Source organism: Oncorhynchus mykiss, chromosome 17 (assembly GCF_013265735.2).
Source record: "Oncorhynchus mykiss isolate Arlee chromosome 17, USDA_OmykA_1.1, whole genome shotgun sequence".
Lineage (NCBI taxonomy): Eukaryota > Metazoa > Chordata > Actinopteri > Salmoniformes > Salmonidae > Oncorhynchus > Oncorhynchus mykiss.
The window spans coordinates 88,233,502-88,259,064 of NC_048581.1; the positions used below are offsets into that span (position 1 = coordinate 88,233,502).

Here is a 25,563-nt window from a genome sequence, read left to right on the forward strand (position 1 = left end):
AAGCCCCTTGAATTGAATTGAATTAATGAAATTATACAATTGCGCCATCTAGTGTATACTATAGAAATAACCTCCCAATTCTGGAGGTACTTGTGTATATGTGCTTGAATCTGAATATTCTGAATAATATATATTGGGCCAGTCAGCTGGCATCGAGCTATAAGAAACAAATGCCAACAAGGTTCTGTTTGCAGACTTTATTGTCCATTAATTTGGGTGAGTAAACAATAAAAAAAACACTATTGTGATGGCACTAAAATGTGCTATCACATGCATCACAAACAGATGAATTCAGAATACTTTTTGCATTCGTGTGCAGGCAGTTTTCAGGTTCTGTTTTCAGACGTTACAGTCAAGTTGTCATAATGGCAGTAAGAATGTACATATTTTCCCCATTAATAAAAACGATATCTTCACATCCAATACATTTCAACATTTTTTAAAAACACATCAAGACTCCAAACCAAGTTAAAAAAAAAAAAAAAAACATTTTTAGAATCATCCAACAGCAACATCGGCAATAAAGACTGATCCAAAACATTTTATTTTTTACAGCTAATCAGAGCTCAAATACAAATGCAGTTTATTTTACAGTTTAAAGAGACTATAAATCAAATTGTTAAATCTAATCAAAGTAATAATTTTGCACAAATATACCATCTAGACCTGTGAATACAGGAGAATAGTTGTAGATGAGAGCCCTCTCCTCCTCACTGGCTGAAGAGAACTTGTGATGATTCTTCATGGCTGTGAATAGGAGGATGAGTAGGACAACAGAAGATATTAGCCAACTGTGTTTAACCGCTAACATACTCCCACATCTACAGGCCTACTACACTGAATAAAAATGCAACAATTACTGAGTTACAGTTTATATAAAGAAAATCAGTCAATTGAAATACATTAATTAGACCCTAATCCATGGATTTCACATGACTGGGAATACAGATATGCATCCGTTGGGTCACAGATACCTTAAAATTGGTTGGTCCCAGATAGTGTACCTATTAAAAAAAAAACAGTTAGGGGCGTGGATCAGAAAACCGGTCAGTATCTGGTGTGACCACCATTTGCCTCATGCAGTGCGACACAACTCCTTCGCATAGATTTGATCAGGCTGTTGATTGTGGCCTGTAGAATGTTGTCCCACTCCTCTTCAATGGCCGTGCAAAGTTGCTTTACATTGGCGGGAAATGGAACACGCTGTCCTACACGTTGATCCAGAGCATCCCAAACATGCTCAATGGGTGACATGTCTGGTGAGTATGCAGGCCATGGAAGAACTGGGACATTTTCAGCTTCCAGGAATTGTGTACAGGTCCTTGTGACATGAGGCCGTGCATTATCATGCTGAAACATGAGGTGATGGCAGCAGATGAATGGCACGACAATTAGCCTCAGGATCTCGTCACGGTATCTCTGTGTATTCAAATTGCCATCAATAAAATACAAAATTGTGTTCGTTGTCCGTAGCTTATGCCTGCCCATCCCATAACCCCACCGCCACCATGGGGCACTCTGTTCACAACGTTGACATCAGCAAACCGCTCGCCCACAAACGCCATACAAACCGTCTGCCCGGTACAGTTGAAACTTTAGCCATGAAGAGCACACTTCTCCAGCGTGCCAGCGGCCATTGAAGGTGAGCATTTGCCCACTGAAGTTGGTGACGACGCCGAACTGCAATCAGGTCAAGACCCTGGTGAGGATGATTAGCACACAGATGAGCTTTCCTGAGGTGGCGTCGGACAGTTTGTGCAGAAATTATTTGGTTGTGCCGGATGTGGAGGTCCTGGGCTGGCATGGTTACACGTGGTCTGCGGTTGTGAGGCCGGTTGGACATGCTGCCAAATTCTCTAAAATGATGTTGGAGGTGGCTTATGGTAGAACAATTCACATAAAATGTCTCTGGCAACAGCTCTGGTGGATATTCCCGCAGTCAGCATGCCAAATTGCCACGTTCCATCAAAACTTAAGACATCTTAACACATTGTATTGTGTGACAAAACTGCACATTTTAGAGTGGCCTTTTGTCCACAGCACAAGGTGCACCTGTGCAATGATCATGCTGTTTAAAAATCAGCTTTTTTGACACGCCACACCTGTCAGGTGGATGGATTATCTTGGTAAGGGATGTAAACAAAATTGTGGGTACAACATATGAGAGAAAAAAAGCTTCTTGCGTGTGTAGAACATTTCTGGGATCTATATAATAAAAAATAAAATAAAATGAAACATGGGACCAATACTTAAGTTAATATTTGTTTTCGGTGTATGTGTAACCAACCATACTGTTGCATTACAATAATACGGAGTTGGCTCAACTCAAACCCACGTCGGACCAGGCTAGTGTCCAATACATACGTGTACAGGGCATTCGGAAAGTATTCAGACTCCTTGACTTTTTCCACGTTTTGTTACTTTACAGCCTTATTATTATTCTTACTTATTCTAAAATGAATTTTTTTTATATTTCCCCCCTCAATCTACACACCCAATAATGACAAAGTGAAAACTGGTTTAGAAATGTTTGCAAATGTATAAAAACAAAAACAGCTTAATTGACATAAGTATTCTGATATTTTGCTATGAGACTCGAAAATGAGCTCAGGTACATCCTGTTTCCATTGATCATCCTTGAGATGTTTCTACAACTTGGAGTCCACCTGTGGTAAATGAAATTGATTGGGCATAATTTGGAAAGGCACACACACCTGTCTATATAAGGTCCCACAGTTGACAGTGCATGTCAGAGCAAAAACCAGGCCATGAGGTCGAAGGAATTGTCCGTAGAGAGAGGATTGTGTCGAGGCACAGATCTGGGGAAAGGTACCAAAAAAAGTCTGCAGCATTGAAGGTCCCCAAGAACACAGTGGCCTCCATCATTCTTAAATGGAAGAAGTTTGAAACCACCAAGACCCTTCCTAGAGCTGGCTGCCCGGTCAAACTGAGCAATCGGTGGAGAAAGGCCTTGGTCAGGGAGGTGACCAAGAACCCGATGGTCACTGACTGAGCTCCTCTGTGGAGATGGGAGAACCTTCCAGAAGCACAACCATCTCTGCAGCACTCCACCAATCAGGCCATTATGGTAGAGTGGCCAGACGGAAGCCACTCCTCAGTAAAAGGCACATGCCAGCCTGCTTGGAGTTTGCCAAAAGTAGCCTAAAGGACTCTCAGACCATAAGAAACAAGATTCTCTGGTCTGATGAAACCAAGAATGAACTCTTTGGCCTGAATACCAAGTGTCACGTCTGGGGGAAACTCCCCAAATACAGGTGTGCCAAGCTTGTAGCGTCATACCCAAGAAGACTTGAGGCTGTAATCGCTGCCAAAGGTGCTTCAAATCAAATTTTATTTGTCACATACACTTGGTTAGCAGATGTTAATGCGAGTGTAGCGAAATGCTTGTGCTTCTAGTTCCGACAATGCAGTAAAAACCAACGAGTAATCTAACCTAACAATTTCACAACTACTACCTTATACACACAAGTGTAAAGGGATAAAGAATATGTACATAAAGATATGAATGAGTGATGGTACAGAACAGCATAGGCAAGATGCAGTAGATGATATCGAGTACAGTATATACATATGAGATGAATAATGTAGGGTATGTAAACATTATATTAGGTAGCATTGTTTAAAGTGGCTAGTGATATATTTTACATAATTTCCCATCAATTCCCATTATTAAAGTGGCTGGAGTTGAGTCAGTGTGTTGGCAGCAGCCACTCAATGTTAGTGGTGGCTGTTTAACAGTCTGATGGCCTTGAGATAGAAGCTGTTTTTCAGTCTCTCGGTCCCCGCTTTGATGCACCTGTACTGACCTCGCCTTCTGGATGATAGCGGGGTGAACAGGCAGTGGCTCGGGTGGTTGTTGTCCTTGTTGATCTTTATGGCCTTCCTGTGACATCGGGTGGTGTTGGTGTCCTGGAGGGTAGGTAGTTTGCCCCCGGTGATGCGTTGTGCAGACCTCACTACCCTCTGGAGAGCCTTACGGTTGTGGGCGGAGCAGTTGCCGTACCAGGCGGTGATACAGCCCGACAGGATGCTCTCGATTGTGCATCTATAAAAGTTTGAGTGCTTTTGGTGACAAGCCGAATTTCTTCAGCCTCCTGAGGTTGAAGAGGCGCTGCTGCGCCTTCTTCACCATGCTGTCTGTGTGGGTGGACCAATTCAGTTTGTCCGTGATGTGAACGTCGAGGAACTTAAAACTTACTACCCTCTCCACTACTGTCCCGTCAATGTAAATAGGGGGTGCTCCCTCTGCTGTTTCCTGAAGTCCACGATCATCTCCTTTGTTTTGTTGAGTGGGAGGTTATTTTCCTGACACCACACTCAGAGGGCCCTCACCTCCTCCCTCAGCAGGGTGGAGATGTTACCTACCCTCACCACCAGGATGTCCAGTACTCAGTTGCACAGGGCGGGGTCGAGACCTAGGCTCTCGAGCTTGATGACGATTTTGGAGGGTACTATGCTGTTAAATGCTGAGCTGTAGTCGATGAACAGCATTCTCACATAGGTATTCCTCTTGTCCAGATGGGTTAGGGCAGTGTGGTTGCGATTGCGTCGTCTGTGGACCTATTTGGGCAAATTGGAGTGGCTCTAGGGTGTCAGGTAGGGTGGACGTGACATGGTCCTTGACTAGTCTCTCAAAGCACTTCATGATGACGGAAGTGAGTGCTACGGGGCGGTAGTCGTTTAGCTCAGTTCCTTAGCTTTCTTGGGAACAGGAACAATGGTGGCCCTCTTGAAGCATGTGGGAAGAGCAGACTGGGATAAGGATTGATCAAATATGTCCATAAACACACCAGCCAGCTGGTCTGCGCATGCTCCGAGGACGCAGCTGGGGATGCCGTCTGGGCCTGCAGCCTTGCGAGGGTTAACACGTTTAAATGTTTTACTCACGTCGACTGCAGTGAAGGAGAGTCCACAAGTTTTGGTAGCGGGCCGTGTCAGTCATACTGCATTGTCCTCAAAGCGAGCAAAGAAGTTGTTTAGTCTGTCTGGGAGCAAGTTCATCCACGACGGGGCTGGTTTTCTTTTTGTAATCTGTGATTGACTGTAGACCCGCCACATACCTTGTGTGTCTGAGCCGTTGAATTGCGACTCTACTTTGTCGCTATACTGACGCTTAGCTTGTTTGATTGCCTTGCGGAGGGAATAGGTACACTGTATTCGGTCATGTTTCCGGTCACCTTGCCCTGATTAAAAGCAGTGGTTTGCACTTTCGGTCTCGCGACGACATCACCGATGCACTTGCTAATAAACTCGCTCACCGAATCAGCGTATTCGTCAATGTTGTTGTTGGATGCAATGCGGAACATATCCCAGTCCACGTGATCGAAGCAATCTTGAAGCGTGGAATCAGATCGGTCGGACCAGTGTTGAACAGACCTGAGAGCGGGAGCTTCCTGTTTTAGTCTCTGTCTATAGGCAGGGAGCAACAAAATGGAGTCGTGGTCAGCTTTTCCAAAAGGAGGGCGGGGGAGGGCCTTATATGCGTCACGGAAGTAAGAATAACAATTATCCAGGGTTTTGCCAGCCCTGGTAGCACAATCGATATGCTGATAGAATTTAGGGAGTCTTGTTTTCAGATTAGCCTTGTTAAAATCCCCAGCTACAATGAATGCAGCCTCAGTATATGTGGTTTCCATTTTACATAAAGTTTACATAAACTGAAGTTCGTTCAGAGCCATTGATGCGTCTGCTTTGGGGGGAATATATGCGGCTGTGATTATAATCGAAGAGAATTCCCTTGGTAGATAATGCGGTCGACATTTGATTGTGTGGAATTCACACCCCGCCTCCTTAATCATAATCTTTTTTTTTTTTTTTTTTTTTTTTTTGAATTTTACCTCTTTTTTCCCCCCAATTTCGTAGTATCCAATTGTGAGTAGCTACTATCTTGTCTCATCGCTACAACTCCCGTACGGGCTCGGGAGAGACGAAGGCTGAATGTCATGCGTCCTCCGATACACAACCCAACCAGCCGCACTCCTTCTTAAAACAGCGCGCATCCAACCCGGAAGCCAGCCGCACCAATGTGTCGGAGGAAACACCGTGCACCTGGCCACCTTGGTTAGCGTACACTGCGCCCAGCCCGCCACAGGAGTCGCTGGTGCGCGATGAGACAAGGACACCCCTACCGACCAAGCCCTCCCTAACCCGGGCGACGCTAGGCCAATTGTGTGTCGCCCCACGAACCTCCCGGTCGCGGCCGGTTACGGCAGAACCCAGGGACTCTGAAGGCACAGCTGGCGCTGCAGTACAGCGCCCTTAACCACTGCGCCACCCGGGAGGCCCTTGGCATACTATTCTTACCAGAAAGATGGCCATCTGTCGGCCCTCACCAGGCCAGCGTTGTATAGTCCAATAACTGTACAGTCCCTCACCAGGCCAGCGTCGTACAGTCCAATAACTGTACAGTCCCTCACCAGGCCAGCCTCGTACAGTCCAATAACTCATATACAGTCCCTCACCAGGCCAGCCTCGTACAGTCCAATAACTCATATACAGTCCCTCACCAGGCCAGCCTCGTACAGTCCAATAACTAATCTACCGTCCCTCACCAGGCCAGCGTTGTACAGTCCCTCACCAGGCCAGCGTTGTACAGTCCCTCACCAGGCCAGCGTTGTACAGTCCCTCACCAGGCCAGCCTCGTACAGTCCAATAACTCATCTACAGTTCCTCACCAGGCCAGCGTCGTACAGTCCAATAACTAATCTACCGTCCCTCACCAGGCCAGCGTTGTACAGTCCCTCACCAGGCCAGCGTCGTGCAGTCCAATAACTAATCTACAGTTCCTCACCAGGCCAGCGTCGTACAGTCCAATAACTAATCTACCGTCCCTCACCAGGCCAGCGTTGTACAGTCCCTCACCAGGCCAGCGTCGTGCAGTCCAATAACTAATCTACAGTCCCTCACCAGGCCAGCGTTGTACAGTCCCTCACCAAGAAAAGTGGACTAAAATAACTCACCCTCGGAGACAAAGAAGTGTGCTGTGTAGAAGGATGCTCTGACGGAGGCAGCAGAGTGGACCATGCCTGGTTTATCTACCCACTCAAAGGGACTCTTCTCAGGGTGCCACTGGACAGCATAGAATGGATAGTGGTATGCTAGAACAGGAAAACAGACATGAGAACATATATACTAGAACAACTCTAGTATCCAGGTACAGTGTGGGCCATTAGACAGCAGAAAACAGATCAGTCCAGTATCCAGGGACAGTGTGGGCCATTAGACAGCAGAAAACAGATCATTAGTATCCTGGTACAGTGTGGCTGATTAGCACCTGGAGTCTTGTGGACATGACCGATTGATAAAACACACAGAAGTAAATGTATTGTAAAAACATCACCCATGAGTTGAATACGTGTGAATCAACATACCCTGCTTGTGAAGGATTGCACACACACACACACACATCTGCAGGGATCCCATGGTTACATAATGTTTACCTACAGTAAACAGTCTGTTCAAATACAGTAAAACGTTTGTCCAAGACCAGCTTAACAGATATCAGCTGAAAAGTGATAAGTCCTACCAGTAACACTGACAACATTTGACTGCCAAATTAACCTTGTGACTAAAGTCCCTCTGGCCATGCTCAGACACCGTACAGTACCTTCCATGGTAGAAACGAACTCTCTCCTGCCGTCTGTGTTGGTGGTCAGAATCTTGTAGAAACGTTTCAGTTTGACATTCCGGCTGTAGTTCTGGTGACATGAATCATTACATTCAGTTATTTTGGAATGTTCCGGAATTTAAAAAATAATTTAAAAAAAAAGGTTACATTGTTGCTGAGAAATACATACATATTTATTTTGCTCTAGTCTAGGAAACAGGAAACTGAAATGTCTACAAAGGAATAGGACAATATATATATTCAAATCAAACTTTGTCACATGCGCCGAATACAACAAGTGTAGACTTTACCTTGAAATACTTACAAGCCCTTAACCAACAGTGCAGTTCAAGAAGAACATATTTACCAAGTAGACTAAAATAAAAAAAGTAACACAATAAGAATAACGAGGCTATATACAGGGGGGTAACGGTACAGAGTCAGTGTGCGGGGGGGGGGGGGGGTACAGGCCAGTTGAGGTAATCTGTACATGTAGGTGGGGGCGAAGTGACTGACACACAGGCTAGTTGAGGTAATCTGTACATGGTAACTCTGACACACAGGCCAGTTGAGGTAATCTGTACATGGTAACTCTGACACACAGGCCAGTTGAGGTAATCTGTACATGGTAACTCTGACACACAGGCTAGTTGAGGTAATCTGTACATGGTAACTGACACACAGGCTAGTTGAGGTAATCTGTACATGGTAACTCTGACACACAGGCCAGTTGAGGTAATCTGTACATGGTAACTCTGACACACAGGCCAGTTGAGGTAATCTGTACATGGTAACTCTGACACACAGGCCCGTTGAGGTAATCTGTACATGGTAACTCTGACGCACAGACATTCAAACAAGTCTTCAGATATTCTCGGAAAGAGAAGGTGGTATTACACTTTCAGCTCAGTGTTTTGACAAGATGAATAATTCACATACAGAATAATGCTTGTAGAAAAGACTAGGAAGAAAGCACTGATAAGAACACAATAGTAGGGCTCTGTAGATCGCTGCTCTTTGGTAAAAAAAAGGGGTTCATTGGTCAACAAAAAACGAGGATGACCAAGGCACTCTTCATGTAATACAAATGCCTTTATTTGTATGGCATGTTCAATGTAACAAACTCCTTCGAACAGATGAGTTGTTTGGGCAGCATGGCCTTCACCCTGATGAATACCATGCTGCCCGAAACACAGCGGTCTTTAAATCAATAAATTAACATTTTTTAAAAAGAGGCATTTTAATTCTATAGAATATTGTTTGTTCAAACACTATGTGGTCACTTCTGTACTCTTTCCTTTCCTAAGAACAAGTCTATCAGTCCTAAAAACAAGTCAGCCAGCAGTCAGACAGTACCAGAGACATATGTGTGTTTACTGACGTCATCAGACAGTACCTGTAGCGACAGACTCCAGCTGTGGAAGTTGGAGGTGATGTTGTCCTCGGACAGAGACTGTAGCAGGCTACCGGGGAAGGTCTTGAACAGACGGCTGTTCTGTGAAGCTGTGGTAAACAAAAGTAACTCAAATATTAAAAGCTTGAATCCTTAGTTGCTCCATACATTTTATATATACACCTGTTGATTCTTAAAGAATATAACATAAAATGCCTGTCGTACCCAATCAGAACCCCAAAATATAAACCTTTTTTTTTGTTCTAACGTTTGGAAAACAATGTGAATGTAAACAATGTATAGCCTCAACACATGATAAATCTATAATATATCATGGATGGTCAGTCCTTGCATCCATTGCGCTGGCTGTGAATCTGAGAGTAGTTACATTTCTCCAGGCCCATCCTTCACTGTTTTGGCCTCTGGGGTTATTATTTCAACTGTAGATTCTAGTTTTAAAAAAGGTCAAAAATGGATTGTCAAGATCAGTTTCTTTTGGTCCAGGGAACGTTTTTTCTCCCTGGCATTTAGTCAAGCAATGGCAAACATGATGTTTTTATTTCTATTTGCTGCCCAAATGAACACAGCCCTGTACTCCTATGGAGGGGAAACTTGGTCTGTGCAGTGTACAAGGCACAATATCAATATTCATAGACAAACACAGGCCTTCACTCCTGAAGTCTACAGAAACGTGGTGTTGTCTCTGACCTGGGGTGAATGTGAGAGGCAGGGCCACAGCCTTGGTGTCTGTTAGAGTCAGGAGGTTCTTGTTGCTGGTCAGTACGGTCATCTGCTGAAGACCTTGGCACGTACCCCAAATAGGGAAGTAATCGGACGCATCGTTGGCCTGCATGGAGAGAGGAAGACAACGACGACAAGAGGACCACGAATCAACCGGACGTTCTGCCCAACAGGTGGAAGCAATCTAATGGACACTCCACCACTACACTGTTTATAGAAAGGTCAAGGGTCAAGGGAGCAGTCTTAAACTGAAACAAACAGAATACTCAACATTTAAAACTGTTATATAAGTTACTGAAAACAATTTCAAAAACAGCCATCGTCAATCAGGGATAAAAACCTAATTGGATTTTGGTGGGTACGGAACTGATACATTTATTATATTATGTACCTTGATGGCCAGATCATAGAAGATCTTTGACAATCGACTGAACTGGGACGTCTCCAGATCTACGTCCCCTCCTGGTAGCAGCAACCTAAAACAACCAATCAACCAATCAGAATCAACCAATCAGAATCATTCAGAATTTTTTTTTTTTAGAACCTTTATTTAACTAGGCAAGTCAGTTAAGAACAAATTCTTATTTTCAATGACGGCCTAGGAACAGTGGGTTAACTGCCTGTTCAGGGGCAGAACGACAGATTTGTACCTTGTCAGCTCGGGGGTTTGAACTTGCAACCCTGCCGCCTCAAATCGCCTATAGTCCCTGGCATTTTAATTATCCGAATGAAGGCATCTCTTTACAGTAAACATAATAAGCGAGCAATAATTTCACTCACCCGTTTATGGAGTGAAATATCTTCTCATATTCTTCATCTGTTTGGTGTATTCTTATGGGAACAACTCGGGCTCCGGCACTCTCCAGGTACTTCACATAGGAAGCAGCGATGTAGGAGGATCCCTGAGCATGAGGGTCTCCTACTATGTTCTCCTGGGCCAGGACACCTGAAATAACAATACACTTTCCATTAAAAAACTACAACAAGACTAGCATAATGTCTAGGTGGGTGTAGTTGTACATCAAGTTGCCTCGCGCTACAGGAACAGGGGATAGGCTCCTGTTTCTTGGACAAGGCCCAATTCCTTTGAATAGCAAAAAAAAAAAAAAAAACAGCAACAAACCCTCCACTTGGTTTGCTTTAAAGCTGATGGATAGGGTTAAAGGTTACTGTGAAGACAGGTGTGGTTAATATATACAGCCATCATCATCATCATCATCATCTCACAGATTCATTGTTCGTCTTATCTCTCTCTCTCAACAACGTCTATGGGCGATTTCAACAGACTATTTTGCTACTTAGCCTATATACACCCGAGGCATTTCTAAATAACCTGCTTTTTAGAAGGCGAAATATTGAGCAGCCGGTCTATAACTCTGCAATGGCTACATGAGGATTAACGTTGATCAGTGAAAAGTTATAAAACATATATTTGATATTTATCAAATCTATACAATCAAGATGACATTCTGAAGTGAGTTTCTCTTGTTTCACTTCCTAGAAAATTGACAATTTCGTGTTGGAAATTGGTAGGCTCCAATGATGGTCCCAGAACATTCTAGAATAACACATTACCAGCAGCAGCATATAAGGAACATTCCAGATACACTCATACACTCATACATACAAATTCACCCAATAGATTGATTCGGAAGGGCTTACCGATGATGGGTCTGTAATTTAGATGGTCACTACAAACCACCAGCAGAGGCACACCGCAAAGGCAAGCGGCCAACACCGCAACAACCGCAAACGGAGGACTCATTCCCCTCGGGTAGCTTACATAAAATAAAAATGCTAAAATTGGCAGACACTAGTTCTCCTGCTTAAATGATCAGCAGCGCGGTATGTGATGATGGTACCAGTGAGAACGAGGAGGCTGTAGTCTACTGCAGTTATGTGACGCGTAATCCCCGGACTCTACAGTGAAGCCTATAGATTCTCTCACGCGTGGCGGGGGACGCGTGGAAAAAAAAAAGCCGTATATCGGTTTCAGTCACGTGTGCAATTATGAAAACTCACCGAATGACATGTGGACGTGCGACACATTTCAACCAGGCTATAACGCAAAAGGCAACACTACGCTATTGCAGTGGCGTGTATTCATGGATGCCAAGGGAAGCCAGACTTCCATTGATCAAGAAAAACATAAAATAATTACAAGAGGATGAATGTATCACACTAGAGAAAGCCCCGAACGAGCGAAACAGCGCCCCCTCTGTCTCTGTATGTGTAGCCCATCTATCTGACTGCAGTCTTGTGAAAAAGAGTGATTTTGTTGCCGCCCATAGCATTGAATGCAAGCGAAGCCACATAGCATTTTGGCCTCCCTTGATGAAAACAAATATATACAATAACAGCCAATCAGCGGTGAGCTAAACTGAGCAAGCTGAACTGTAAATGATCCTGGTCCACCCCCTAAAAAATGCAAAGGGAAGCCAGTTTGGATTTGGCTTCGATCTAATCACATCACATGAAACCAAACGTCATTGCCAGAAGAAAATTTGAATTGCTGCATCTCGAACTTGTGGTTTTACTTAATTATCCGTACTGGCCTATGATTATATTGGTGAATCGGATCCAACCATAAATTCATACATTGTGCCCCTGGCCTAAGAGGATGGAACATCACAATTATCACAACACATAGGTTCCCCCCCCCCCCCCCTGGCTTGGCTTCCCCAGTGATTTTACCCATACACCACTACTGTTATGACAATCGGCATTCATGAATTCAACATGATTGACATTTGTAGGTGTCACACTTATGGTGGGAAAATGACAAACTGTGTCATTTCCACTGTCTGTTTCTGTCATGTATGAAGAAGCTAGTGTTTTTTCACTCTTGTCTTTGTGTAATTTAGTCACGCGACCAAAGACAAAGGGCCGTCTGAGAGTGACCACAGTTTTTGGTCCATCCTGTCCTTTTCGTTTCTTTCAAGGGCACAGCTATGTGGAGATATGAAGATCAGAGGCTAGTTTGAGCAGCAGCAGCTAGATAGTAACAAAACTGTTGATATCACTTGTTTTGTATGCTATGTTGATATCCCTTGTTTTGTATGCTATGTTGATATCCCTTGTTTTGAATGCTATGTTGATATCCCTTGTTTTGAATGCTATGTTGATATCCCTTGTTTTGTATGCTATGTTGATATCCCTTGTTTTGAATGCTATGTTGATATCCCTTGTTTTGAATGCTATGTTGATATCCCTTGTTTTGTATGCTATGTTTGCGGCAGGTAGCCTAGTGGTTAGAGCCAGTAACTGAAAGGTTGTTGGTTCAAATCCCCGAGCTGACAATGTAAAAATCTGTCATTCTGCCCCTGAACAAGGCACTGTTCCCCGGTAGGCTGTCATTGAAAATAAGAATTTGTTCTTAACTGACTTGCCTAGTTAAATAAAGTTTACATGTACCCACCATGACCTCACACACCTGCTAAACTGCCACGTAGACAAACGAGGTTGTACCTACCTATAAAAGCTGAGACCCAACTCTTGTTCGTTGAGCCTTAACTCTGCACCATGGAGGGATTTTTTAATTGCTCCAGATTTGCAAATTTTATAATATAATAGTTGTTCGAAGAATCTACAGTCTCTCTTTCGTTCTGGTTAGAATTTCCATGACAATCTGTAACTGCATCTCGTGTGTCCTCCTGCTTCTGTGAACAAATCGAACATACCTTTTACCGCAAGGAATCCTGGGAAATGAGTTACTGCGAGAATGGTGAGCTCTTTTATTATATCTAGGTGATGGAGAGGCCAGAGACAGCCAGACTAGTAAATTGGGCCGAGGAACAGTAGAGGTGCATGTGTAAAATCACTGGGGAAGCCAGCAAACAAAATTGCTATATTACAACCTGTGTGTTGTGATAATTTTGTTGTTTGCTCTATAACCTGTTAGTTCATATGCCTTGCCACCGTGATATATACAGTGCATTTAGAAACATTTCAGAACTCTTGACTTTTTCCACATTTTGTTACATCACACATCCTTATCCTAAAATTGAAACAATTGTTTTTTTTCCCACCTCATCAATCTACACACAATACCCCATAATGACATCACATGACATAGCAAAAACAAGTTTTTAGAAATGTTTGCAAATATCAAATTTTCATAAGTATTCAGACCCTTTACTTGTTGAAGCACCTTTAGCAGCGATTACAGCCTCAAGTCTTCTTGGGTGTGACGCTACAAGCTTGGCACACCTGTATTTGGGGAGTTTCTCCCATTCTTCTCTGCAGATCCTCTCAAGCTTTGTCAGGTCGGATGAGGAGCGTCGCTGCACAGGTATTTTCTCTGGTCTCTCCAGAGATGTTCAATCGGGTTCAAGTCCGGGCTGTGGTCGGGCCACTGAAGGACATTCAGAGACATGTCCTGAAGCCCCTCCTGAGTTGTCTTGACTGTGTGTTTATGGTCATTGTCCTGTTGGAAGGTAATCCTTTGCCCCAGTCTGAGGTTCTGAATGCTCTGGAGCAGGTTTCCATCAAGGATCTCTCTGTCCTTTTCTCTGTTAATCTTTCCCTCAATCCTGTCTCCCAGTCCCTGCTGCTGAAAAACATCTCCACAGCATGATGCTGCCACCACCGTGCTTCACCGTCGGGATGGTGCCAGGTTTCCTCCTGACGTGATGTTTGGCATTCAGGCGAACAAGTTCAATCTTGCTTTCATCAAACCTGAGAATCTTGTATCTCATGGTCTGAGAATCTTTAGGTGCCTTTTGGCAAACTCCAAGAGGGCTGTCGTGTGCCTTTTACTGAGGAGTGGCTTCCGTCTTGCCACTCTACCATAAAGGCCTGATTGGTGGAGTGCTGCAGAGATGGTTGTCCTTCTGGAAGGTTCTCCTATCTCCACAGAGGAACTCTGGAGCTCTGTCAGAGTGACCATCAGGTTCTTGGTCACCTCCCTGACCTAGGCCCTTCTCCCCCGATTGCTCAGTTTGGCCGGGCGGCAAGCTCTAGGAGGAGTCTTGGTGGTTCCAAACCTCATCCATTTAAGAATGATGGAGGCCGCTGTGTTCTTGGGGACTTTCAATGCTGCAGAATTTGTTTGTTACCCTTCCCCAGATCTGTGCCTTGACACAATCGACACAGACCTCATGGCTTGGTTTTTGCTCTAACATTCTGTTTTTAACTTTTAATAAATGTACTAAAATTACTAAAACAGCCTTTTTTTGTATTGTCATTGGGAGGCGGTATGTGTGTAGATTGATAAGGGAAAAAATAAATTGAATCAATTTTACAAGAAGTCTGTAACATAACAAAATGTGGAAAAGGTCAAAGGGTCTGAATACTTTCAGAATGTACTGTAGGCCTAAGGCCGAGACAATAAGAAGACACAGTGGCAGAATAAATTCAATCACACTTTTGTTTCATCACAAAACCGGAGAGCAACATCGGTCCCGTGGAGTCCACAAAGCATTATGCATGTAAGAAATGTTACATGTGTTATTTTTTTATTTAACTAGGCAAGTCAGTTAAGAACAAATTCTTATTTACAATGACGGCCTACCAAAAGGCAAAAGGCCTCCGGCGTGGACGAGGACTGGGATTAAATATATATATATATATATATATATATATATATATATATATATTTAATCCCAGTCCTCGTCCACGCCGGAGGCCTTTTGCCTTTTGGTAGGCCGTCATTGTAAATAAGAATTTGTTCTTATATATATAAATATATATAAATATAGGACAAAACACACATCATGACAAGAGAGACAACACAACACTACATAAAGAGAGACCTCAGACAACAACATAGCAAGGCAGCAACACATGACAACACAGCATGGTAGCAACACAACATAAAAACAACATGGTAGTAACACAACATGGTAGCAGCACAAAACATGGTACAAACATGATTGGGCACAGACAACAGCACAAAGGTCAAGAGGTAGAGACAACAATACATCACGCAAAGCAGTCACAACTGTCAGTAAGAGTGTCCATGAAGAGATGGAGATAAAACCGTCCAGTTTGAGTGTTTGTTGCTGCTCGTTCCAGTCGCTAATTGCAACGAACTGAAAAGACGAGCAACCCAGGGATGTGTGTGCTTTGGGGACCTTTAACAGAACGTGACTGGCAGAACGGGTGTTGTATGTGGAGGATGAGGGCTAGTGTAGATATCTCATATAGGGTGGAGTGAGGCCTAAGAGGGTTTTATAAATAAGTATCAACCAGTGGGTCTTGCGGCAGGTACACAGAGATGACCAGTTTACAGAGGAGTATAGAGTGCAGTGATGTGTCCTACAAGGAGCATTGGTGGCAAATCTGATGGCCGAATGGTAAAGAACATCTAGCCGCTAGAGAGCACCCTTATCTGCCGATCTATAAATTACATCTCGGTAATCTAACATGGGGTAGGATGGTCATCTGAATCAGGGTTAGTTTGGCAGCTGAGGTGAAAGAGGAGCGATTACGATAGAGGAAACCAAGTCTGCAGCTTTGATATGTGCTGAGAGAAGGACAGTGCACCGTACCTGTATGAGTACCTGTATGAAGTGACTATCTCAAGCTCTAAACCCTCAGAGGTAGTAATCACACTGGTGGGTAGAGGAGCATTCTTCTTACCAAATCACATGACCTTTGTTTTGGAGGTGTTCAGAACAAGGTTGATGGCAGAGAAAGCTCGTTGGACACTAAGAAAGCTTGGTTGTAGAGCATTTAACACACAGTTAGGGTAGGGGCCAGCTGAGTATAAGACTATCATCTGCATATAAATGGATGAGAGATATTCCTACTGCTTGAGCTATGTTGTTGATGTAAATTGTTACTAATATAAATTGAGAAGAGTGTGGGGCCTAGCACTGAGCCTTGGGGTACTCCTTTGGTGACAGGCAGTGGCTGAGACAGCAGACGTTCTGACTTTAAACACTGCACTCTTTGAGAGAGGTAGTTAGCAAACCAGGCCAAAGACCCCTCAGAGACACCAATACTCCTTAGCCGGCCCACAGGAATGGAATGGTCTACCGTATGAAAAGCTTTGGCCAAGTCAATAAAAATAGCAGCACAACATTGCTTAGAATCAAGGGCAATGGTGACATCATTGAGGACCTTTAAGGTTGCAGTGAAACATCCATATCCACATCCGGAAAACAAATTGTATACCAGAGAGAATACTATAGACATCAAGAAAGCCAGTCAGTTGATTATTGACAAGTTTTAGGGCTATGACAGTTAGTATCAGCTTGATCTCCCCCTTGATTTAAAGGATGAACAGTGGATGCCTTCCAAGCAATGAGAACCTCCCCAGAAAGGAGAGACAGGTTAAAAAGTTTGGAGATAGACTTGGTGATGATAGGGGCTGCAACCTTAAAGACGAAAGGGTCTAAACCATCTGACCCAGATGTTTTTTTTGGGGTCAAGTTTCAGGAGCTCATTTAGCACCTCGGACTCAGTGACTGCCTGCAGGGAGAAATTTTGTAGTGGGGCAGGGGAAAAAGAGGGAGAAGCAACGGGGATAGTCGCATTAGAAGGGGTGGGAGATGAGGAAATGTTGGATGGGCAAGGAGACATGGCTGAGTCAAATAGGAATCCTGACTTAATGAAGTGGTGATTAAAGAGCTCAGCCATGTGCTTCTTGTCAGAAACAAACACATCCTCAACTTTAACTTTAAAGGAAGAGAACTTCCAGAACTTCTTGGGGTTAGACCCACAGAGAGAGAACTGCATCTTTAAGTAACTAACTTTGGCCTTCCGGATAGCCTGAGTGCACTTATTTCTCATTTGCCTGAACGAGAGACAGTCAGCCTGAGTATGCTGGTGCAGAGCCTTTCACCAAATGGAATTCTCGAGGTGGTGTAACTCTGCAAGATCACGGTCGAACCAGGGGCTGAACCTGTTTTTAATTCTCATTTTCTTTATGGGTGCGTGTTTGTTAACAATACCACTGAAAATATAAAAAAGAAGGTCCAGATCTTCACAGGAGAGTCATGACATTCCCCCTCTACGAGAAAGACAGAGAGAGAGAGAGAGAGAGAGAGAGAGAGAGAGCGAGCACACTGTAGAGAGGACCCACTGTAACCTGATGCTTCAGATCGTCACAGGAGAAAAACATGTTGTCTCATCCTACTTGTAGAGAAACGCCAATTCCATCCTTCTCTTTTTCATGTTGCCGAAACGGTCTATGACTGTCAAAAACTAAACACTTTTAGTTTTTCTATCCTAGGCTACCTGGCTAAAATGCTTGCTCGCAAGGCTAACTTACTTTCATGTGCAAAGATTAGCCAGCTAGTTAACATTAGCCTACTACATCTAGCTTCATATTGAAATTCCATCCTCTCAGGCCAGAGGCACAATGTATGAATTTAAGGTTGATTCAGATTCGCCATTATAATCATTGGCCAGTAAGGCATATTAATTGAACGTCCAAATCCCTATCTCTGTCCATGGCTAATGTCACGCTCGTCTGAAGAAGAAGGAGGAGGAGGAGTGGACCAAAGCGCAGCGTGGTACGTGTTCATGATTATTTATTCAAACTGAACACTGAAACAAAATAACAAAGTGGAACAAAACAAAACAGTCCTGTCTTGTGCAGACACACAAAACAGAAAACAACTACCCACAAAACACAGGTGGGAAAAAGCTGCCTAAGTATGATTCTCAATCAGAGACAACGATAGACAGCGACGGCAAATTTAGGAAATTTAGCTAGCTAGTCACCAGAGGATAGAAACACAAATGAGATGCAACAATTCAAGTTCTGTAAACAACCCTCCAGACGAGCTTCAATGCCATACAACTCTCCTTCCGTGGCCTCCAATTGCTCTTAAATACAAGTAAAACTAAATGCATGCTCTTCAACCAATTGCTGCCTGCACCTGCCCGCCCGTCCAACATCACTACTCTGGAGGGTTCTGACTTAGAATATGTGGACAACTACAAATACCTAGGTGTCTGGTTAGACTGTAAAGACTGGTTAGACTGTTAGACTCTCCTTCCAGACTCACATCAAACATCTCCAATCCAAAGTTAAATCTAGAATTGGCTTCCTATTTCGCAACAAAGCATCCTTCACTCATGCTGCCAAACATACCCTTGTAAAACTGACCATCCTACCGATTCGGCGATGTCATTTACAAAATAGCCTCCAATACCCTACTCAATAAATTGGATGCAGTCTATCACAGTGCCATCTGTTTTGTCACCAAAGCCCCATATACTACCCACCACTGCGACCTGTACGCTCTCGTTGGCTGGCCCTCGCTTCATACTCGTTGCCAAACCCACTGGCTCCAGGTCATCTACAAGACCCTGCTAGGTAAAGTCCCCCCTTATCTCAGCTCGCTGGTCACCATAGCATCTCCCACCTGTAGCACGCGCTTTAGCAGGTATATCTCTCTGGTCACCCCCAAAACCAATTCTTCCTTTGGCCGCCTCTCCTTCCAGTTCTCTGCTGCCAATGACTGGAACGAACTACAAAAATCTCTGAATCTGGAAATCTCCCTCACTAACTACAGTGTTACAAGCTGCCTCTGGAAGCAACTTCAACTCGGGATCTGTTCATTGGGAGCTTCATGAAATGGTTTTCCATGGCCGAACAGCCACACACAAGCCTAAGATCACCATGCACAATGCCAAGCGTCGGCTGGAGTGGTGTAAAGCTTGCCGCCATTGGACTCTGGAGCAGTGGAAACGTGTTCTCGGGTGTGATGAATCACGCTTCAGCATCTGATGGACTAATCTGGGTTTGGAGGATGCCAGGAGAACGCTACCTGCCCCAGTGCATAGAGAATCTTTTGCTAACTAGTTTTGGTGGAGGAGGAATAATGGTCTTGGGCTGCTTTTTATAGTTAGAGCTAAGCCCCTTAGTTCTAGTGAAGGGAAATCTGAACGCTACAGCATACATGAGAGATGATTCTGTGCTTCCAACTTTGTGGCAACAGTTTGGGGAAGGCCCTTTCCTGTTTCAGTATGGCAATGCACAAGGTGAGGTCCATTCAGAAATGGTTTGTCGAGATCAGTGTGGAAGAACTTGACATGCCTGCACAGAGCCCTGACCTCAACCCAATCAAACACCTTTTTGATGAATTGGAACGCCGACTGCGAGCCACGCCTAATCGCGAGCCACAACATCAGTGCCAGACCTCACTAATGCTCGTGGCTGAATAGAAGCAGATCCCCTGCAGCAAGCCTTCTCAGAAGAGTGGAGGCTTTTATAAACTCAGCAAAAAAAAGATACTCTCACTGTCAACTGCATTTATTTTCAGAAAACTTAACATGTGTAAATATTTGTTTGAACACAACATTATTCAACTGAGACATAAACAGAATAAGTTTCACAGACATGTGACTTACAGAAATGGAATAATGTGTCCCTGAACAAAAGGGAGAATCAAATCAAAAGTAACAGTCAGTATCTGGTGTGGCCACCAGCTGCATTAAATACTGCAGTGCATCTCCTCCTCATGAACTGCACCAGATTTACCAGTTATTGCTTTGAGATTTTACCCCACTCTTCCACCAAGGCACCTGCAAGTTCCTGAACATTTCTGGGGGAAATGGCTCTAGCCCTCACCCTCCGATCCAACAGGTCCCAGACGTGCTCAATGGGATTAAGATCCAGGCTCTTCGTTGGCCATGGCAGAACACTGATATTCTTGTCTTGCAGGAAATCACGCACAGAACGAGCAGTATGGCTGGTGGCATTGTCATGCTGGAGGATCATGTCAGGATGAGCCTGCAGGAAGGGTACCACATGAGGGAGGGGGATGTCTTCCCTGTAATGCACAGCGTTGAGATTGCCTTCAAGACAACAAGCTCAGTCCGATGATGCTGTGACACACTGCCCCAGACCATGACGGACCCTCCACCTCCAAATCGATCCCCCACCAGAGTACAGGCCTTGGTGTAAAGCTCATTCCTTCGACGATAAACGCAAATCCAACCATCACTCCTGATGAGACAAAACTGCGACTCGTCAGTGAAGAGCACTTTTTTCCAGTCTTGTCTGGTCCAGCGATGGTGGGTTTGTGCCTATAGGCGACGTTGTTGCCGGTGATGTCTGGTGAGGACCTGCCTTACAACAGGCCTACAAACCCTCAGTCCAGACTCTCAGCCTATTGCGGAAAGTCTAGGCACTGATGGAGGGATTGTGCGTTCCTGGTGTAACTCGGGCAGTTGTTGTTGCCATCTTGTACCTGTCCCGCAGGTGTGATGTTCGGATGTACCGATCTTGTGCAGGTGTTGTTACACGTGGTCTGCCACTGTGAGGACAATAAGCTGTCCGTCCGGTCTCCCTGTAGCGCTGTCTTAGGCGTCTCACAGTACGGACCTGGCAATGTATTGCCCTGGCCGCATCTGCAGTCCTCATGCCTCCTTGCAGCATGCCTAAGGCACATTCACGCAGATGAGCAATGACCCTGGGAATCTTTCTTTTGGCGTTTTTCAGAGTCAGTAGAAAGGCCTCTTTAGTGTCCTAAGTTTTCATAACTGTGACCTTAATTGCCTACCGTCTGTAAGCTGTTAGTGTCTTAACGACTGTTCCACTGGTGCATGATCATTGTTCACTGTTCATTGAAGAATCATGAGAAACAGTGTTTAAACCCTTTACAATGAAGATCTGTGTAGTTATTTGGATTTTTACAAATTATATTTGAAAGACAGGGTCCTGAAAATGGGAGGGTTCTTTTTCTGCTGAGTTTAGCAACAAAGGGGAGACCAACTCCATATTAATGGGTGGCAGGTAGCCTAGTGGTTAGTGTGTTGGACTTGTTACCGAAAGGTTGCAAGATCGAATCCCAGAGCTGACAATGTTGAAATCTATCGTTCTACCCCTGAACAAGGCAGTTAACTCACTGTGTTTAGGCTAGTTAAATAAATAAATCCTGTGATTTTGGAATGAGATCTTTGACAATCAGATGTCCACATACTTTTGGTCATGTAATGTGTGTGTGTGTGTGACACTAGAGAATGTGAACAAGCAACTCTGCAGTTTCTCCTGTGCCATAAAGGACCAGACCTACTTATAGAAGACTTACAGTGGTTTACTTGCATAGGGTTGGTCATGGATGGTGCTAAATAGGTTTGAATAGCTGTAGTCCAGAGCGCTAACGCACTGGACCAGATGTTGTTGTTGGACAAATCATGCAAAATACATTCATGTGTTACGTAGTTTTCAGAGGCCTTCGTGTGACATCAAGCATCTTCAAGTCTACATTTAATATCTATGCATAAAAAGTGATTCTAACCTTAGGCTCCTTATTGACAACCATGAAGACAAACCTTTATTTAACTTAACAAGTCCGCTAAGAACAAATTCTTATTTACAATGACGGCCTACCCCGGCCAAACCGGACGAAGCTGGACCAACTGTGTGCTGCCCTGTGCTAATGGGAATGAGTACATTACTCTCACTGATAGTTTACCATTTTTAAGTGGGCATAAAACCAAAATCTAATCTGGTCTCTGTTGCAGCAAATCATCAGCAACACAGTGGAGGAGCCTCTGGATCTGATCGGTTCTCAGTCTGGATGAGAGGATATATGTGAAGATGAGGAATGACAGAGAACTCCGGGGCAGATTGCACGTGAGTAGCAGCCGTTAAGACAGTGGTGATCATCCTTTGACTTGGTTGCCTGGATCAGTGTATACAGAGCAGATACAGTTGAAGTCTGAAGTTTACATACACTTAGGTTGGAATCATTAAAACTAGTTTTTCAACCACTCCACACATTTATTGTTAACAAACTGTAGTTTTGGCAAGTCAGTTAGGACATCTACTTTTTGTATGACACAAGTCAATTTTCCAACAATTGTTTACAGACAGATTATTTCACTTATAATTGTCACGTTCTGACCTTAGTTCCTTTGTTTTGTCTTTTGTTTTAGTATGGTCAGGGCGTGAGTTGGGTGGGTTGTCTATGTTAGTTTTTCTATGATTTTCTATTTCTGTGTTTGGCCTGGTATGGTTCTCAATCAGAGGCAGCTGTCAATCGTTGTCCCTGTTTGAGAACCATATTTAGGTAGCCTGTTTTCGATTGTGTTTTGTGGGTGGTTATTTTCAGTCTTTGTGTGTCTGCACCAGATAGAACAGTTTTGGTTGTTTGTTATTCAGTTCTTTCATTAATTTCATTATTTCATTAAATAAGATGAACACTTACCACGCTGCGCTTTGGTCCTCACCTCATTCCAACGACGAGCGTTACAATAATTCACTCCATCACAATTCCAGTGGGTCAGAAGTTTATATACACTTTGTTGACTGTGCCTTTAAACAGTTTGGAAAATGATGTCATGGCTTTAGAAGCTTCTGATTGGCTAATTGACATAATTTGAGTCAATTGGAGGTGTACTTGTGGATGTATTTCAAGGCCTACCTTCAAACTCAGTGCCTCTTTGCTTGACATCATCGGAAAATCAAAAGAAATCAACCAAGACGTCCACAAGTCTGGTTCATCCTTGGGAGCAATTTCCAAACACCTGAAGGTACCACGTTCATCTGTACAAATAATGTACGCAAGTATAAACACCATGTGACCAGGGTTAGCGTTAGCCGTCATACTGCTCAGGAAGGAGACACATTCCGTCTCCAAGAGATGAACGTACTTTGGTGCGAAAAGTGCAAATCAATCCCAGAACAACAGCAAAGGACCTTGTGAAGATGCTGGAGGGAAACAGGTACAAAAGTATATATATCCACAGTAAAACGAGTCCTATATCGACATAACCTGAAAAGCTCAGCAAGGAAGAAGTCACTGCTCCAAAACCGCCATAAAAAAGCCAGACTACGGTTTGCAACTGCACATGGGGACAAATATCGTACTTTTGGAGAAATGTCCTCTGGTCTGATGAAACAATAATAGAACTGTTTGGCCATATTTACCAATGTTATGTAAATAATTTAGATGATAAAGGGGGAGGCCTTCAAGCCGAAGAACACCATCCCAACCGTGAAGCACGGGGGTTGCAGCATCATGTTGTGGGGGTGCTTTGCAGCAGGAGGGACTGGTGCACTTCACAAAATAGATGGCATCATGAGGCAGGAAAATGATGTGCATATATATTGAAGCAACATCTCAAGACATCAGTTAGGAAGTTAAAGCTTGGTCGCAAATGGGTCTTCCATGGACAATGACCCCAAGCATACTTCCAAAGTTGCGGCAAAATGACTTAAGGACAACTAAGTCAAGGTATTGGAGTGGCCATCACAAAGCCCTGACCTCAATCATACACACCTGAGGCCTACACATCTGACTCAGTTACAACAGCTCTGTTTGGAGAAATGGGCTAAAATTCACGCAACCTATTGTGGGAAGCTTGTGGAAGGCTACCCAAAACATTTGACCCAAGTTAAGCAATTTAAAGGCAATGCTACAGAATACTAATTGAGCGTATGTAAACTGACCCACTGGGAATATGATGAAAGAAATAAAACCTGAAATAAATCATTATCTTTGCTATTATTCTGACATTACACATTCTTAAAATAAAGTGGTGATACTAACTGACCTAAGACAGGGAATTTTTACTAGGATTAAATGTCATGAATTGTGAAACTGAGTTTAAATGTATTTGGCTAAGGCGTATGTAAACTCCTGACTTCAACTTCCTGTCTTGCCAAACTAGAGGACTAACTTGACACTTGCCACTGTAGAATCAGTCTTGACCTTTGAACTAATCCAAAGCTATTTACAGTGGTTTCGTATCTGTGCCCCCTGCTAAATTGAACCCCAGGAACTTGGAGTTCTAATGCTAATTAGAGTTTTACGGAGCTGTGGAAATCCACTCTAGCAATGTCTACAAAACTGCTAAAGGAATTTTATTCCTATATGTTAATCAACCAATTCAGTTAAAAAACTCTGCCCATTTCTAAGAATTTGTAAGATACTTATTTTCATAAAATAGACAGAGACCAGTCTCAAAATCAATCAATAGCGTTTATTCTCGAGAGCACTGATCATGGTACAATTTACAACAGGTTATTATAAACAAAAAATGACGTCATAGGTTTTAAACTGTCCTTCCTCCACTCCGATACAATGGCAGTATAGTTCACAAACCTTCCCACATCGTCCACCACCTGTTAAATAATCTACTACTGGCCCAAGGTCTCTCCCCTCCCTGGGTCGAGACAGGATGTCCTGTAAGGAACACAGCATTCCAGCCAGTCTGACGATAGCTCCATTCGTTTCTAACAAGGAACAGACCGTCCTTCTAATTCTGGATGAAAACTACGCACATTTACATTCAGTATTATGATTATAATAAGATTCATACATCCATACAGTAACATAGTAGTATTCTGTTTAGTCATAGTTCTGATTGAAATGTATACATAGTTTAGTCATTAGTCACAAAAATCCCTTAAACGTAGGAGACTGTCAGGAGAAACATAAAAGGAGCATCAACATGGATACAACAGAAGTTCAGGCAGCATAATATACATGGTTTAAACACTTATTCTACACATACACACATATATATTTATATATATACAGTGCCTTGCGAAAGTATTCAGCCCCCTTGAACTTTGCGACCTTTTGCCACATTTCAGGCTTCAAACATAAAGATATAAAACTGTATTTTTTTGTGAGGAATCAACAACAAGTGGGACACAATCATGAAGTGGAACGACATTTATTGGATATTTCAAACTTTTTTAACAAATCAAAAACTGAAAAATTGGGCGTGCAAAATTATAAGAAGGGTCAGGACGGCAACTTAATGTGTTTTTCTGTTTCCCAGGCAACAAACAGGAACATCTCCATGTTGTTTGTCAGAGGGGATGGTGTCGTCCTGGTAGCTCCGCCCCTCAGGGTGGGCTAGCAGCTCCTGTTATGTTCATGGATCC

General features: G+C 43.6%; 1 protein-coding gene across 1 annotated transcript; it reads right to left on the bottom strand.

The window, feature by feature from the left end:
- Nucleotides 1-182: 182 nt before the first annotated feature.
- On the bottom strand, nt 183-12,004 carry zgc:171566. Its single transcript, XM_021570146.2, has 8 exons — nt 11,424-12,004; nt 10,542-10,707; nt 10,153-10,237; nt 9,729-9,867; nt 9,024-9,130; nt 7,628-7,718; nt 6,981-7,118; nt 183-747 (listed from the first exon to the last, which is right to left on the bottom strand). The coding sequence occupies exons 1-8, from the start codon at nt 11,524-11,526 to the stop codon at nt 626-628; spliced, it is 951 nt and encodes a 316-aa protein (XP_021425821.2). The 5' UTR covers nt 11,527-12,004; the 3' UTR covers nt 183-625.
- Between the last annotated feature and the right edge of the window lie 13,559 nt (nt 12,005-25,563).

Coding starts and splice junctions, on each gene's coding strand:
- zgc:171566 (XM_021570146.2), bottom strand. CDS start 11,526: ATGAGTCCTCCGTTTGCGGTTGTTGCGGTGTTGGCCGCTTGCCTTTGC. Junction 9,131..9,728: donor GCCTCTCACATTCACCCCAG/GTCAGAGACAAC, acceptor TGTTTACCACAG/CTTCACAGAACAGCCGTCTG. Junction 7,119..7,627: donor GTTCGTTTCTACCATGGAAG/GTACTGTACGGT, acceptor TTCCTGTTCTAG/CATACCACTATCCATTCTAT.